Raw genomic sequence first — 18170 nt, 5'->3', positions numbered from 1 at the left:
AAAATTTATGAAGTTACATGCCCAATCCCAAGATATTTGAATCAACCATTTTTTTACTCAGCTTTGAGAAGCTTAGAATATAATCAACCTTACATTTCACAAGGTGTTATAACTGTGTAGGCTAGGCTGCTCCAGACATTACAACATAGGCCTGATATAAAATACGTCCATGCTCCAGGCCAGTTCACTAGTGCGCCCTTGTACACGTACGTCATAGTGACGCTGTAGTTGAGCTCTCGCGAGGACGGGCGCGATTTCCCAGCCAGCAGTGTGCGCGACAGAGACAAGGAAGATGGCGACGCAGGAGAGCGAAGCAACTCAAGCCACCGTGAGCAACGGCGAGGTAAAATGAATGACACTGTATAACTGTTTCCAATTTTCACGCCTAATCGACGGAGACCGTATTGTTTGTTACGGGGCCAAGTGTGGCACCACTAACGGTTAAACGTGTTACCGTTAATTACACGAGCCCCAGTGACGTTGTCAGTGCCGGTTGGTTTTAAAACGACCCCCTCCTACTGTTCACGATGTGTCGAGAAAATCCTGTCTGTGTAACGTTAGCTAGCCAGCAGCTGTATGTAGGCTACTCTGCCGTTATTGACGGTAATATCTGATTTAGTGACAGACAGCATTATAATGGTGACAAGCTAGTTCACTTCTAGGCTGTTACTGTTCGCTAGCTAACTGCTGCAGTGTAACTGTCAGTCAAGCTATCACAAGGCCTAAACCTAAAACAGCGCAGCTTGATTTGTCTAACCAGGCCAGTCATTTCAAGCAACATACAGAGTTGTTACCCACTGTCATATCTTACTTCCTGCCTTTGGTTTACAATCAACTAGGGAAAAGTGTTAGTTAATATTTCATTATCCCCCTTGAAGGGTACCAGCCGGTTTAATTGGCAGCTCATCTTGTTGAAAGTGACAGTTCATGTCAAGCAGGTCTAGCAATCTCCTAATTATTTGCAAGCCACCTCTAGAAATCAGCATTTTTTTTGTACTTGTGTTAGTAGTGATGGCTGGAGGTAATTTTGGTTTTGGTTCCCCTAGCATCTTTTTTGGTTCTAGTACAGGTTGTACTTAGTGATTCTGTTCTTTCTTTAAATACAATTACTATATCAGGATAAATGTAGTGTTAATGTTATTAGGTGTGTGTGTGTGTGTGTGTGTGTGTTGGGGTGGGTGGGGGGGTATTGTTTTACATTTTCTCTATCAGTCGGGCCGTTTTTTTGCCCTGGGGGTCCACTGCTGGCGAATTAATCCAGAGGAAATGCTGTGAGGTTAATCTAGAGGAAACACTGTGTGGCTAATAGCCAGCTACACAATAGTTGTCTGCTTTCCTTTTCATTTTCTCCATTCCCCTTTAGTATTTCTTTGTTGAGCACAGGCGTAACAATATTGGGCCCCAGGAACCACACACACATGATTGAACGGCTTCTTGAACTTACTTGCATTACATGACCTGTTCATTGTGAGAGTGAAGGAAGTTAACAAACTAGCGTCAGTATTGTGCACAGATTTGATTTTCTTTGATGGATAATTGACATACATTCCACAGCCATGCTTTTATATGAACAGCTATAATTTCTCTCAATTGAGCCGCTTGGTTCCATGTATATTAGATACTGTCACTCAGCCGCTACCTGTGAAAGATTGACACATCAGGGCTTTCTGCCCTCTTGCTGCCACACACTCACACACACACCCTGAGGATGCATTGTGTAAAGCATTTACTGTGTAACCCGAATAGGGGGTTAATTGTTAATCCTAGTTTAGAGAGTGTAAATTGTAAATTATTACCTTGTACTCGAGCAGATAACCTATTTCTAATGTTAAACATATTGGTGACCTGTCTGTGTAATGGTTATTGCGTTGATCCCTCCAGGAGACAGAGAGTCATGTCTCTGATAATAGAATTTCTTCTATTAGGACATGGCAGCATGGATGAAAAATCCTATTATGTGCCACTTTATGGCCTTGAAATATACGGTTTATGGTGGTGCTGGGCCAGTATCTTATCCCAAACCTTCAGATTTCACTGTTCACTATATGAATTTACTCACCTCAAGGCCTATTTGTCACCCTAATAAAAGTTGACGTTTTTTAAGACCTCAACACTGTCTGTCTCTAGAGGCAAACCATTGGTCTCCCTTGTGTTGGTGACAAGGGGGCAGATTGGATGTTTAGATAGTGAATGAGTCTCATGACTTGGCATGTGCTTGTCCATTGTGTCACTTGGAGAGAATGTGGCCCTGCTGGGGGGGGGTGGGGGGTCATGGACGTGCTAAGGCCTGGAAGAGCAAATTAAAGAGCAAATAAATGAGACGTTACAGATTGGAAATGTTTTGATATGTAAAAGCAAATTTGCATCTTGACTCTCCTGTAAGTTTTCTTATTTTATTTAAACTATGCCCCATTTAAACTAATTATTTAAACTATGCCCCAAAATACAAAGGATTTATTAGGCCAATAGATCATGCTGTTAGATATACTAAATGCCTATCAGTATCTATTTTGTCGCATTGATTATTTTAGGCAGTATAGTCTCCTTAAAAATGAAATTGGTCTCGATCAGAACCAAGTGACCCAAAACTGCCACCTCATGCTCTTTGTCATCTCTGCACAGCCATTTATGCCCACATTTAATCTATCTAGGTGTTCACTCTGTCTGGACTGGAGATTGATGGTGATTCGGCCCCCTATAGATGTGACTTATAATGTCACTTTACTGCTTTTAGATTTCACTGAGGTATAGTGGTCAAATCCTATTGGATCTAGACTACTAATGTGGCAAAATGTTGAACTGCCAGTGAAGCTGTTCTTGTTCCATGCCATGTTTCATTAAATTTTGCCAGTGCTACAAAAGTTCTTAGCAATGCGACTGGCTGTGTTGAACTGGTGTGTGTGTTTTTGTAGGTAAGCAGCAATGGAACTGCTGCGACAACAGATGGCCAGGCTGTGCAGACGGCTGGAAACGCGCAGGACCCTCAGCAGCAGCAGCAGCAGCAAGCACCTAATGCATGGCAGGTCATTAAAGGAGTCCTGTTCAGGTGGGAGTTTCTCTTTGTCTTTAAATCTGTCTTTCTCTTGACATGTGGCGCAACATATTACATATACAAACACGCTCGTACTTAAGAACCATTTACACTTTGCAGAACCAAATAAACAATTTATGTTGAAGGATATGCTAGTGTTTCACCAAAAGTGTACCTCAGTAGTTAGGGCTGCTATGCTGTTACTATGCTCACACAAAGCCTAGTTTGGAACAGTTGTACTAGGTAAACAAAATGTCAATTTAATATTCTAATTTAATTCTCAAAAATAGTGTGCTAATAATATTGCATCTAGCCATGCTTCCTTGACATTCATTTAGTTGTGATCCCCTCCTACTAGGGCTGGGTGTCGTTTGAAAATGGTCAGAAATGGTAACTTGAATTTGATACCGGTGCCAAAATGCCAAAAATCTTTTTTTGATAAGTATAAAAGTTTATTATGTAATAATAATAGCAGTAGCCTACTTTTTACTATCATATAGTTTTTGCCATTAGTTTTCCCAACTAAAAGAAATATCATTTGAACTCTTAAGTGTGACATTTTTATGTATTTATTTTTTTCCCTCATTTTATACTTTGTTCAAAATGCATTTTTACAATATAAAAGAAAATCACACTTTGGTTTAATCAAAACTGTTAGTTTCAAGACATTATAAGTATTTAAATTATTTAATAGCATAAATGTTAAATATTTAGAGCTATGTCAACAATACTTCACATTTAGAACTATTTCAAGAATATCAAGTACTAGCAAAGTTTCCAATGGTAAATGCAAAGTTTCTTTGCAATTATGCAAAATGCAGTTTAATATTCAAGGCAATTTTTGTTGTCATTATTTTCTTGTAGTCAAAAACGGTACAGCTGTATTGCCTCAGGTTAACTTTGTGCTCTACATTGTGCTTCATTTGGAGGTGTTGGCAGACATGGCAGTTATTCTCTTGTCACAAATATTAAGCCGCGTGCTGTCGCTGTCACTTTTAGTAAAATGTAGCCAGACCTCGGGCCGTTAATGCTGAATTGTGTGCGTGTTTCGAGCAAACAGAGATGAAGGTGTAGTGACACCTGGACAACTTTGTTTTTCCGGCCTGTGGCAAGTAGTTTCCTAGCAAGCCAATCAGCAGCCCTTTTAGTAAAAGGTGGTTGAAATGGTTAATCTTACATTGTCTTTCATCCAATCACTATACCTCTAGTGACTGGATGAAAGACAATGTAAGATTAACCATTAAAGTACCCAACTTTGGCACAGAATGTTTTAACATATTTCGGTAGTAGGGGTGTCACGATTCTCCAAATCCACGATTTGATTTGACTTTCGATTTTAAGGTCACGATTCGATTTTCGATTTAAACTTTTTTTTTTCAGCACTGACGGCTATGCCATTGTTAGACTATAGTCTTGATTTGTAAAGATCAACAGATCATTGGTTTTATGCCCTGACAACTGTCATTTACATTTGAAAATTCTTTAAAAAGATGGTATCAAGTGTGATATAACTGCCATATTTTTTTTTTTTTGGAATGTACCACACTAAGGCCATATGGTCAAATTTTTTCAAAGTTTTTCCATTTAAAAAAACACAACTTTCCCTTTAATTTGGTACCAAATACATGGCAAGGCGATTCAGGGCGTCTCCTTACTTCAGTGTCAACATTCACAGTATGACAACAAAACAGATCCTTCCTATCTTGGCTAATGATAAGCTTTCAAAATACATACAAAAACTCCAGCGCTTCAGCCCACACAGTAATAAGATCAGACAATAATAGTCGCCAAACAAATATGGAAAAAGTCGCCAAACTTATATGGATAAAAGTCGCTGCAACCCGGCCAGTCCTCCTACCGACACTTCGGCGCACTGCCTCCCGGAAAACAGCGTCTGTCTTCGGCGGTGAGAGCAGGTACGTCCCGCTGTTTAGTGAAGGTGATCTTGTGTCTTGTTTTACCGAGCAAGAACAAGCGATTTCGATCAAAAGACTTCAACTCACAATGTCTTCGTAACTTTCCACTACATACGGCGGGTCGGGTTCTGTCTCACAGCACAATCTGACAGCTTCCAGAAGGTTTTAAAAGCGTGACGCTTAGCCGGCGAAGCCATTTTTAGATCTAACGTTACCGGTGGAGGACGACTAAACCCGGGGAAAATCAAACGTCTCAGTGTCACCAGATATACAGTATTTTCCGGTTCCGGTTCATCGATGACAACTTGAAGTATAAAACAAAGCTGATAACTTGATTTTCAGTTTTTGGTACATTTTAAACAATTTAAAAATGACGGGCGCTCTTGGGCGGTATAGTGAAATGTAGAACGGGCGCTCTCTAGCAGCTACGCTGTGTCATTGAAATGTTTTTTTTTTTTCTTCAGACGCGAGCAAGTAGGCAGGGGTGGAGAGAAAAAAAATACTGGGAGAATCGCGAACCTGCTTGTGATTTCGAAGGTCGAAATCGAACGCTCATTTTGATCGATTTTCGATTTAGAATCGAAATTGTGACACCCCTATTCGGTAGTCATTAGTCGGTACCCAGCAGCTGGAAAATTCCCCTCACAGCTAGAGGAATGTAAATGCATTCCTCATCCCATCCCAAAAAAGAATAAAACAATAATACAACAAAATTGTCTATATATCCTGATATAAATATCCAAAAAGAGCTATTCTTAAACTGCAACACCTAATGAAACCAATCCTGGAATGGACGCAGGAACAAACCTGGGTCACATTTATAAAAAATAAATGAATACAAAAAACATCTTCAGGAAAGAATGTTGTATTTACAACTTCCAAACTCAGAAGTAGGAGCTTGTGAGGAGCACTTGAAGAGAGCATAAGTATTTTAGTATTTTTAAACCTAGGTATTTATGTCCAGTATTATGTCATTTTATTTTTGTATTTTCTTAATCAATTTCTAGTTCATTGCATGCGTGTATTGACCTGTTGATTTATGAAATACAAACTAATTCACTATGCAATAACATAGCCCTATTTCAGAGGTCAGACTGGACAGTATGTTGATCACTAATGTAAAATTCAAATTTACATTTGGCCCTGTTACAGACCTTGCTTGCACTCAAACTATTTCAAACCACACCGAAGTTTGGATAGCAATTGGATACACAACAAATGCATCAATGGTTGATTTAAGATGTGGGAAAATGCTGTCAGGTTTCAGACTGATTTTTTTCATAGACCCAAGTCTTTTGCTGTTATAGTTTGATGAGAAAATTCAGCTTTATAATGAACAATTAATGAAGAATAACACTACAGTTCTAAAACAACACGTTTCAGTTAACATAGCTTTTGAACCAACTTAAAACACGGACCCTCAATGCTTCAACATGTATTTTGTGGCCATAGTTGTCTCAGGAGAGGCAGCAAAAGGAGAATTGTTTTGACTAATATGGGTTTAGTATTAGATAGTTAAGGCCACATTAATTGCTGCCAAGAGAGATACAGTTGCTTGGCTTGGAGCCATTACAGGTTTGAGAGGTTGAATGAGGGAGAATGTTGCAATGTTGCAGCATACTCTGATAAGTCAGAAGTAAGGTCTTGACATGATGGGTGATTTGGACAGCTTCATCTGGTACTGTACAGAATCACAAACCTATAAATCAAGTTAACAGTAAGATGTACAACATAAAGAATCCTGTTTCCTTGCTCAAAAATTTAAAGTGACTTTTTTTTCAAGTACTACAAAAGAAATTATGTAGAAAAAGCATATCCATATGTTTTGCAAATTTCTGTCATAATTGTGATAACAGACAATTGCATTATGTTAATTTGTGCAGCTCTACCTAAGTTTAGCACCAAAAAAAAGCAAAAATATGAACAGTGAACAAAACCAGCCGAACCACAAACACACTTAAACAGGTTAGGAGTTAGATTGATGAAACTGAAAGAATGTGTCTGTTTTTGATATTCCTGTGAATGTTTCCCAGTATTTTCTTAGCATGGCAGAGTCCTCTGCATTCCCCTTTCCCCTAAAGTTTGTCTCCTTGACCTGTCGCTGATTTATGGTAGAAGGGAGACACCTCTCACAGAGCCTGAATGTAGCCTAACTGGAGCTACTACAGCTTTATCAGATTAGTTGCTGTTGGTTTCACCCAACCGTTGCAGCTCTTCAGATCTCAAGAGATAAGAACACAACTAAATGCTTCTGTCTCACTTTTTGGTCATTTACATAAGAATTTGAATATTAACCCAAATAATCACCCATCCTGTTTGTCCTCTTCCCCTTATCTATTGTTTTCTTTCTTTGTTTGCCCATTCCTCCTTTCCTCCTACTCCGTTTGTTCCCATTTCTCCAGAATCTTCATAATCTGGGCGATCAGCAGCTGGTTTCGTAGAGGGCCGTCCACTCCTGACCCCAACACCCCAGCAGGGGCACCAAGGGTACCCAGCAGGAACCTCTTCCCCAAGGACACCCTCATGGTACTAAAGCCTGTTGTCTCAATACATAGACCAGTCTCCTCTTTTCATCATAACCAGTGCCATATCTGCATGGTTTTAATTACACCCTTTTTTAATTGAATTGAAGCTGATAATTCTTGAACATCCCTACATACAGTGAGCCCCATAAGTATTTGGACAGCAACACAATGTCTCGCCGTCTCTCTCTCTGCTCTGCTGTCCCCTGAGCCTGTAATATCATAAACACCTCTATTTTCTCACTGCGCCTCTAGGACCTGTACGTGTACATCTCCCAGGACGAGGTGTTCTCCGACTTCAACAACACAGAGGCCCTGTTCTGGTTCCACAGGGACCTGGTCTATGGAGACTGGGGCACGGGCGAGAACGGGGACGGCTGCTATGAGCACTACAAGGATATGGACATCCCAGAGGTGGGGAGGGGAAAGATGACGGAGGGAGGGAGGGGAGGTGCAACTTGAGAGATGCAGCAGGAGTAAAAAGAGAGGGAGGTGGCGATACGGGGGAGATGTGAGAGTAGTTGGATGGTGAGAAGGAGTAGAAGTCAATATGGGATAATGGGGTAATGGGGTAGGATGTGGTGAAGGAGCTGGAAAGACAAGTTAGTGATGAGCTTGATGAAGAGATTTTGGATGCAGAGGTGTATTTATCTGAAACTCTAATACCTCTTCCCGTCTGGTGTGTACTTGCAGAAGGTGCAGCAGAATGGCTCCCTGTACATACATGTGTACTTCACTAAAAGTGGATTCCACCCAGACCCTAAACGCAAGGGCCAGTATCGCAGGCTGGCAACAGTTCATTCAACGCGAAGTAAGTACATACCCACGAGACATCATGGATTGTAAATGTACAGCCAAGTATACGATGTAATAATTTATATTCAAGTGTTAACCTTTACCTCTGCGTTACTTGTTAACTCTTTCAGTGCTGAATAAATTCAAGCGCAGAAAGTTTCTGAAGACCAAGAATCTGCTGACAGGAGAGACAGAAGCAGATCCTGAGATGATCAAGGTTGGCTGTTTTGTACAGGGTGTATAATAAAGATACATGGCCATAATGTAGATAACTTCATGATAGTGTTTTGAAGTATCCCCCAGTGTAGTTTAGATTTCTAATGTCCCAATATTGAGAAGTGGTGCAACACTTTGATTTCTGTAATTGATGACTGTTGTAGTCAAACAGAATCACCTCCTTGACTCTTAACTTTTGAAATGGACACAGTTGGTGCCGACTTGGTCATTGATTTGCAAGCAGAGGACTTTCCATCATCCACAAACCTTTTTATGATATCAAACATCTATAATGAATAGTATTGTCTTTACATTTCATGTAGCTGTAGTGGCCACCCACTGCTGGAAAATTTCCCCACAGCGAGAAAAAATCCAATGGAACGAAAATTCATCATCTGCTTATTGCTTATCTTTCCCAAAAAATGGCAATTACTGTTGTCCATATATCATGACATGAATTTCCAAATAATAAACTTTCTTCACCTGCAACACCTACTGGAACTAATCCTGGGTCCTGGGAACCCAAAATTATCCTCACCCCTGTCTACTGGAAACACTAGTAATGAGCTATGGATCTGCATTATAATTAAAAAAAAAAATTCTGTCAAGGCATCCTCTCTACTGCATTTCGAGCTCCGCCTCATGTTTAGGAGTCAACGAGTTGATTCTTTTGGGTTTGACTCTCCATCACCACTTGCAGGCACAGCAGCTGTTACATCAGCTGTGACATCAGTCAGTTACATCTGACTTACCTGGAGTCTTATCTCAGATCTGAAGCATAGTTTTCCTCAAAGGTTGTTGCAGTTCTCTGCTGACAAGTCTAATCCAATGTCTCTGCACGCAGCGGGCGGAGAGCCATGGTCCAGTGGAGATCATCTCTCACTGGCACCCCAACCTCACCATCAACATGGTAGACGACCACACGGCCTGGGTCAAGGGCTCAGTTCCCCCTCCACTAGACCAACGTATGTTCTTCTTTCTTCTTCCCCATTAGTGGGCTATGCTGTATAAATGATTTATAAAGGGTTTTAGCTGTATCGTTTTCATGTTTTTTTATATTATTTCATGAGTGAGTGAATTTGTGACTAGTTTCATTTATCTGCGTCAAGCCACATTCTAACTTTGAACGTACTGCCTTCCTGTTTCCACATCTCTACCCCCTCCACCACTAGATGTTAAGTTTGATGCGGTGAGCGGCGACTACTACCCCATCGTCTACTTCAACGACTACTGGAACCTTCAGAAGGACTACTACCCCATCAACGATACCCTGCAGGCCCTGCCACTGCGCCTCTCCTACTGCCCGCTGTCCCTGTGGCGCTGGCAGCTGTACGCCGCCCAGAACGCTCGCTCGCCTTGGAATTTCCTACCTGACGACACCTACGAGCAGTCCGACGAAGACCAGGACTCTGTCAAGGTGAGAGGTCAGGGATCACAGAAGCGGGAAACAGAGAATAAGAAACAGAATTTTTGTAGATGTGGGGAGATGGGAGTGATTTTGGGTCAAGGTTTGCTCCTGGGTCCATTCCAGGATCAGTTGAAGTAATAATGGCTCTTATTTGAATATTTATATCATGACAGTTTTCCAGCTGTGGGCCGATCACTGCAGCTAAATGGAATGTGTAGACTAAAATAAAATCCTGAATAAAATTTGAGATCCATGGTGTTGCCTCTGTGACTGAAGAACTTTCTCTCTTTCTGAAGGTGGCCCTTCTGGAAACCAACCCCTACCTCTTGGGACTGACCATCGTTGTCTCCATTGTGCACAGTATCTTCGAGTTTCTTGCCTTCAAGAATGGTAAGGTCATAAAAGTTGGTTTATATTCAGGACTTTTTTCCGATACAAGTTGATTCCACGCCCTCACCTACACCCCGCCTTCTTCTCTCCCTCAGATATCCAGTTCTGGAACAGCCGGCAGTCTTTGGAAGGCCTGTCTGTGCGCTCCATCATCTTCGGGGTGTTCCAGTCCCTGGTGGTGCTGCTGTACATATTGGACAACGAGACCAACTTTGTGGTGCAGGTCAGCGTCTTCATCGGCCTTCTCATCGACTTCTGGAAGATCACCAAGGTCATGGACGTCAGAGTAAGTCACCGCAACACAAGGGTCTGAACTGTCTTTTCACGCACATTTGTTTGTTTTTGATTTAATAATTTTTCTATATTCAAACCTTGTCCTGTTGTATTTGTACATCACATTTTGCTTTTGTACATCCTATTATGCTTTTAACACTACACCCCAGTAACCTCTAATTTCTCTCTTTCCCCAGTTGGACAGAGAGAACAAAATTCTGGGGATATTTCCACGATTGGTATTCACAGACAAGTCCACATATGTTCAGTCCTCAACCAAAATCTACGACGATGTAAGTCAAACCAATACTTTCAAAAATGCACTTTGCAGGATTTTACGTTTTGAAATGATCTCTAAGGATATCTTGAAACGTCCTTGGTGAAAAGTCTGGCATCATAGGACACAAAAAAGAAAAAACAGCCAGATGATTAGCAAGATCATCTCTAGTTGGGTAGCTACAATGTATTTGTTTAGGCATCTTTTCTCATACAGAGTTGACGGCCTTCTAAACCTTTACAAATTACAGCAAGTGCCAGCCCTGCTTAAGTGTCTTTGAAAAAAAAAAACCTTAAAAGGAAGAGGGACAAGCAAAAAGACACATTTCTCCTTTGAGGGATGAATAGAATATCACAAGAATGTCTTTAAAAAACAGCCCTTATGTAATTTATTTCTATCAATTTCTTTTTGTAATTTCTAACAAAATGGTCAATAATCATTTGTTTTCTCTCCTGTCCTGTGTCCAGATGGCCTTCAAGTACCTGTCGTGGTTGCTCTACCCTCTGTTTGGCTGCTATGCGGTCTACAGTTTATTGTATGTAGAGCACAAAGGCTGGTACTCATGGGTACTCAGTATGCTCTATGGCTTCTTGTTAACCTTCGGTAAGTCAGTGTGAAGAAAAGTGTTTATGGACTCTGCTACTTATCATTTTATTTTAATATGTATTTTTTTTGTTTGTGTGCATTTATTTTGTATTGCTTGTCAGGTGTTGACATCACATAATCAAGTCCCTGGTATAACATTTTCTTTTATAACAAAACAAAATACACACATAATGAGAAAAAACAGAAAAAGAAGAAAGGAAAAACTCAAAATAGCCCTTCCCTCTACCTGCGAACTGATCCAGAAAGCTATAACAAACACATAAGTATAGTATCTTAAAACAGCATCAGTATTTGTCACTGAGAAGTAGTGAAAAAGGTACATTAAAAAAAAAAAAAAAAAAGGAAATATGAATAAAAATAGAAGATGTGACTCATTAAGTATTTTACAGTTGTCTGTCGAAGCCCACATCACATCTATACAAGCAGACAACTGTTTACATGGATAATAATCTTTCTAGATGCACCGACACACACTCATACTTTCTGTTGTCTGTGTCAAGATAATAACTTCACTGTTATGCAGTTCAACACCTTCTCTTGTGTGATCATTCTTAACCCTCTCCCTGGAGCCGTCTATTTTATTGTTTTTTTCTATTGACACATTCTGTCCAAATGGAGTCTGTTCCTGTGTATGCAGATCTATTGTTATAGGTCGTTGTAAAGCCTGATCAATAATATGCTCTATCTTAATTACTCTGAGTACGCACAAGGCTAATGTTTTCATGCTTGCATCATGGTTACGTATCCGATTCCCGGAAGCCTCCGCTGTTGCGCTGTTCATAAATAGACATCAGAGAGACACATTCAGTCGTGACACCTGTTGTCTAATTTACTGCCTCTGATGGGAAATTGTTTATTTTGCCTAATTGGTGCCTTCCTTTATTATCTGTCTTTATTGGTTTAGGTTTCATAACAATGACGCCGCAGCTATTCATCAACTACAAAATGAAGTCAGTGGCCCACCTCCCGTGGAGGATGCTCACCTACAAGGCTCTCAATACCTTTATTGATGACCTGTTTGCCTTCGTCATCAAGATGCCCATGATGTACAGGATAGGATGCCTCAGAGATGGTATGTCTTCCTCATCTAGTTCTCGATATTTCATGACATTTTCTTTATGTGTTACTAGCAGCTTGAAAGCGGTCAGTATTCATCCCTGAATTTGCCCTTTGTCATAGAATCGTTAATTAACCACCTAAAACAACCAGTGTTTCCCCTAGCTGTCACTTCCTTTGACAACAGTCAAGAGGAGTTTGGGGTTTGTTTTTTGTTTGTGTGTTTAATTTATTTTGGTTTTGTTAAGCTACATGATGATGATCTCAGATGGGCAGTGTTTTGCTGGAGTTGGTTTCAAATATAGTTGAACTGTAAATGGCTCAGCGTGTGTGTGTGTATATAACACATCTTAGGTAGCAACTGAAGTAGTTAGATGATTTATTCAGAAAGGTCCGCTATTTGTTTGTTTCTGTGTTAAGGCGAAGTTTGTCTGAAGGCTTTGTTTCACGAAAAGTCTCTCTTTCCCTTCTCGCTGTGTTTTACCACACTGACACAAGAGGAAACGAGGAAGTCGGTGTCCTTCAGGGCCACATGTTGACTCCCTATAACCACAGAGCGAGGGCCATGTTTCCATCAGCATAGCATGTCTGTGGCGCTCTACCTGCTATATGGAGCACACTAACTCCACCTAGTGTTAATTTTCTAGATCTTAACCATTTTCCTAATGCCATTTGCTATTACCCATTTATTATGAGTTGCTGTTTTAATGTAATTGGATGCAGAGAGTCATAATGTCAGCCACATGTTACAATAGAAACAGAATTGCCCTCCGGGGACAATAAAGATTTATTGAATTGAATATTCAGCCAACTTCAGCACTTTGACTACCAAAATGTTGTCACTAAATACACATGAAATGTTTTGACAGCCTGTTGACCGGTGTTGTGTCACGGCTTTGAAAATACAAATACAGTTAGCCTGGATATACATTGACCAAATCTGTATGCCTACTTCTCAACCTTTATTATGAACTGTTTATCATCCATCTCACCATGCAAAATGTGTTTACAGCTGAAGAAATTAGATAAAGGCATGATGACAACTCAGGAATTTAAAATCCAGTGTCAGTGCATTGTTGGCACATATTAGAGTAGTACCTGTCAACTGTTTTTTAATGACACTTAAATCGAGCTAAAAAATTATATGGCTTGGCCATTGTGTGGGTTGAATCTAATTTATTTGGTATTATGCTAATCACATAATCAGAAATCAAATAAAGATGTATATTTTTTGTTATTAGGACTACCGCTTAAAAAAAAATCAAAAGGATTTGGATTGACCCATATTTCTTCATTTTTATAGATTGACATCAGCTAAAGGCTACTTCAGGGGTTTTAAATTCATTCTCACCCAGGGACACAGGCTTCTGCCATAATAAAAAAGTTGTAATTGCTTTTTTCCCCTTACCAATCAGTTGTTAATGTCAGACTGGGGCGGTGAACTTCACACAGTCTGTCATTTTCCACCACCTCATCACTGAGAATAGACAGTCGCCCTATCAGCCCTAAATTTGTTCCTCAGGTATACCGGTGTGGAAAAACCACTCTTAGGGAGATGTGTGGTTGCAAAAGGCAAATGGCATTTTATTCCCTCTTAGGTCATCTGTGGAAACTCTGTTTGACAACCTAGTTTTTTCATAGGTTGTCAATGTCGCTATCTCAGTGTGCCAGCCCCCGAAGTTTCTCCAGGCTCTGTTTTTTAATTTTTCCTGGTCACAAAATAGAATGAATGTGAGTGTCTGCAGTTGGGCAAGTGGAATCTACGTATGCAAGTCTTGACAATTGACACTCTGGGGAGGCTGCCGGTGGATTCACCACAACACACTCACCAGGGTTAATAGACTTCAGAGGGAGAATTCAGTGAATTGCTGATGCTGGATGGCAATGTCTCGACACACAATGGCTACAGTGCAGCTTGGTCATAAGAAATCATATCGAATTCTTCACATGATTAGCAAGACATCAATTGTTTTGCTGATATCAGAGGTGGGAACTCAAGTCACATGACTCGTTTCAGACTCAAGTCACAATTTTAATTGCTTGATATTTGACTTGATGCATGAGGAGGATACTTGAGACTTGACTTGGGACTTGACTTTGACTTGTACTTTGGTGACTTGAAAAGGTTTCTAAAGTCTTGACTAAAGATCTTGAGTTTTTAAGATATGAAATTGATACTGGACTCTTGATATGTTCTGACTTAACTTGTTCTACGTTTAGACTTGTGACTTGACATTAATGACATGGACTTGACTTGGTAATCTACATTTTGACTTGACTTAAGACTGACTTGGGACTCGAGCCAAGCTGAGTTGGTCACACCTCTGTCTGATATAAAGGAGAGGGGTGTAAAATTGGTTGTTAAATTAAACCTGTCCCAGTTTCTCACAGGAGTAACCTGTGTTTCTTCTCCTGCAGATGTGGTGTTCTTCATCTACCTATACCAGCGCTGGATCTACCGGGTCGATCCCAACCGGATGAACGAGTTTGGCACCAGCGGAGCAGACCATGACAAGGACAACACGGCGGGGGGAGAGGCCGCTCCCGCTACGCCCGCAGCCATCACAGACAAACCAGAGGGGGAGAAGAAGAACGATTAAGAGAGACCATGCGCCTATCTGCCTCCCTTGCCCTCACTCCTGGGGCGAAGAGGACTTGTGGAAGCCAGGCAGGGTCAAACGTGCATTTGCCAGGGAAGGGAGTCATTGTTTAGCTGTCATGGACGCCGCTACAAAAAAAAAAAAATTCAGTTCAACTCTCCCTCTGATTTCTGTGTGGGGATCCACAGCGAATCATATTCAGTGTAGACTTCGTAAATTCTTATTTCTGTTCCCCCACCCATCCCCACCCTCTCGTTTTGCAGTTCAAGTGAAGTAAAACAAAATGTGATGTACTGTATTCTATATGATTTTGAGAGGGTAACAATGTCTTGGAGTGGAGGTTGGGAGGGGGACGGGTTGCAGTTCTATTACATATCATTTTTTTTTTCTTTTGTTTTTTTTTGTTGTTTTTTTTAAATACAGGGAAGAAAGAGGCCAAGCGCAACTTTTGTTCTGTCTGTAGATTCCTTGTGAATTTTTCTTTTCATTCCATGTGAGCACCGTGTTTCGGGTTGCCTGCAAACTGGTGAGTAGTGCCAGAGGAAACTGGAAAAGTCCTGAGCCACGATGGAGGCCTAGAAGAGAGGTGGTGAATGGAGCCAAGATGGACGACCCTGTCTAAACACTACCCACAACACAGTGACTACTACCCTCGATTTTAAACAAATGGTTGATGTTCCAAACTTGAACAGAAAAAAATAACAGCCTTGTTGGTATTAATATAAATATATTAATATTGTCAATGACTTGATTTTTTTTGTTTTTTTGCTTTTTCAGTCACTGAATCTTTCTTTTGTATGTCCTGAAACTGTACAGAATCTCAGCTTGTCATGTTAATAATACCGATGTCAAACTGTCTAGCAATAGCTAATTTGCAAGTCTTTTTTTTCCCCCGCTGAACTTCTGATTTTCAAGTTGTTTCACGTTCACGCTCCAAGCCAGTTCACCTTGACAAACGCAGTCGAGTCTGAAAGTCAGGCGTGTATTGGAAGAATTACAGTGTCTCCCTTGCTTTTATTTTGGGTGCTGTAAGTTCTGAAATGAAGAGGGTTCCATGTTGGTACATATTAAATTTTGAGCACTCATGTTTATAGTAAAACATAAGTGTGATTTAAAATGTCTATGCATAACTTTTTTTTCTAAATTTAACCTTTTATTAACAATTACTACATGAGATCAGGAACATCTTTTCTGAGGAAAACCTTTATTTGTCCCTGGACCCTGATGCTCATTGATGAGGTGAATCCAGTTTTAATCACACCTTTATACAGCAGCAATGTCTTTTGTGTGTGAGTCTCTGCAGCCACACCCCAAAGCCTTGAGTTTGATCATCAGTCACTTTCGGTTCAAATTTTTAAATTTGCTGGCAATGTTGTAGCACCGATCCTATTGGTTCAGTTAGACAGGAGCATGGTCAGTCACTCTCAGTAAGTTACTTAAAGGTCTAATGGTATAAATTAACAAAGGACCTGTTGATGTAAAGTTACCCAAATATAACATCATGTCAGCATTGTGGAAATTTGCCTAACATCCTTTGAGAAACTCCCTCTGGTTGTCAGCAGAATCAAACATTTAGAATTCCAATCTACTTCCTGGTGTAAATGATGTCACCTACACACAGGTTTTAATGAATGCTCTGATTGGTTGACTGTATGCATAATTAATGAGGTGTCCTGTAATCTGTCAGACAATAGCCAGCCAGCTACTTGCCAAACGAGCCAAAATCTCCTCCAATGTTTCTGGGTGCCGAAGTTCCAACTGGATATTTGTTCCCCAAAGATAGAAACGTTGGCCTGCAGTGGAAGGTTCGGCTCTCACTCAGTGCCACAAGCTTTGTTCCACCTAACCATCAAAAAATGAAAACAAAATAATGCTCACTTTTCCTGCCTGAGTTGAAATCATTGCACTGGATCTTTAAAGTTTCTGTGTAGAAAGACAAAAAAAAAAAAGTTGAAGTAACGCTGGTGCAAAATAGATCTGTATGTAACCGAATGGAAAAAGTTGCAAAAATCTGTGTTTTCCATCTGCAAATCATCTCCTTTGGAGATCTTTCAGTTTTGGTTAGATATACAATTAAATCCACATGAGGCCAGATAGCAGATACTTCAGGCACCATTGACCACCTCCCATAAAGGGTAAACTGCACCTCTAGTGTACCATGGGAAAAACAAAATATTGTAACATTTTATTTGGATAGTACAATGCTGATATGCAAGTAACTATCAGGTGACAGAAAGTAGATATTAACATGTCATTTGCCTAATTGATGCATCTCTACACACTAATGTAACCCTAACCCTAAGATTAACCCTAACTCAGTCATTTAATATCTGTAGTCTACTTTTCACACTATTTTATCACCAGAAACTCAGTAGACATTTTAGTTGCACATCATAGTCACTTGATAGTAAATTGAGTATGAGAATTGGACTATCCAGAATAAATCAAGTGTGACCCAGTATATTCCTCAGTCTCCATGTGACCGGCCCTCTTGGCTCTGGGATCACTTTCTGGAAATGTTTCCTCAGTCTGGGAAAGACACACACACATCCTGAGCCAGAACGGGCTGCAGGGGCGGTGACCTTCTGCAGCTGGGTTGCGTTAATTTTTTTATTGATGGCCTGCCTCAGCTCTTTGCCAACCGTTTCTTAAAACTGGTGAGGTTTCGCTTTCCATTTCTGTTAAATCGCCCGTGCTCCCCGTCGCCTGTAGATGGCGGTGCTGCGCCTGAAAAGTTTCGAGGCGTTAATGATAACTCGTTTTATGGCAATGCACAGAGACGGAACACACTCAGGGTTTAAAACGAGACTGCCAGACGTGCAGTGAGCTTATTGGTGCAGTTTTATGGTTTAGTATCAATGATAAAAAATGATGAATTCTCACTTCTGGCTCCTTTGGTCGGACGCGGGATCTGCAGAGTGAGGAGAGGATGGGCGCATGATGCAACCAGGAGAAATATCCAAGACGTCATTTATGTTTCTACTTTGGGAAAAGCTGAACACTTTGGCATTATGGCGTGTGGCAGATACATGGGTGGCGTGTGTGTGAGAGGGATACTTTGAATATTATATTTATATATT

At 40.6% G+C, this 18170-nt stretch overlaps 1 protein-coding gene across 1 annotated transcript; it reads left to right on the top strand.

Annotated features, from left to right (window-relative positions):
- Window positions 1–282: 282 nt before the first annotated feature.
- On the top strand, window positions 283–15954 carry clptm1 (CLPTM1 regulator of GABA type A receptor forward trafficking). Its single transcript, XM_071927793.2, has 14 exons — window positions 283–343; window positions 2913–3046; window positions 7350–7473; window positions 7725–7883; window positions 8163–8280; window positions 8396–8481; window positions 9325–9445; window positions 9653–9897; window positions 10185–10278; window positions 10374–10564; window positions 10749–10844; window positions 11296–11431; window positions 12339–12506; window positions 14909–15954. The coding sequence occupies exons 1-14, from the start codon at window positions 293–295 to the stop codon at window positions 15088–15090; spliced, it is 1905 nt and encodes a 634-aa protein (XP_071783894.1). The 5' UTR covers window positions 283–292; the 3' UTR covers window positions 15091–15954.
- Window positions 15955–18170: the final 2216 nt, after the last annotated feature.

The sequence above is a fragment of the Centroberyx gerrardi genome, chromosome 6 (assembly GCF_048128805.1).
Source record: "Centroberyx gerrardi isolate f3 chromosome 6, fCenGer3.hap1.cur.20231027, whole genome shotgun sequence".
NCBI classification, from domain to species: domain Eukaryota; kingdom Metazoa; phylum Chordata; class Actinopteri; order Beryciformes; family Berycidae; genus Centroberyx; species Centroberyx gerrardi.
This window is presented reverse-complemented; position numbering and strand designations above follow the sequence as displayed.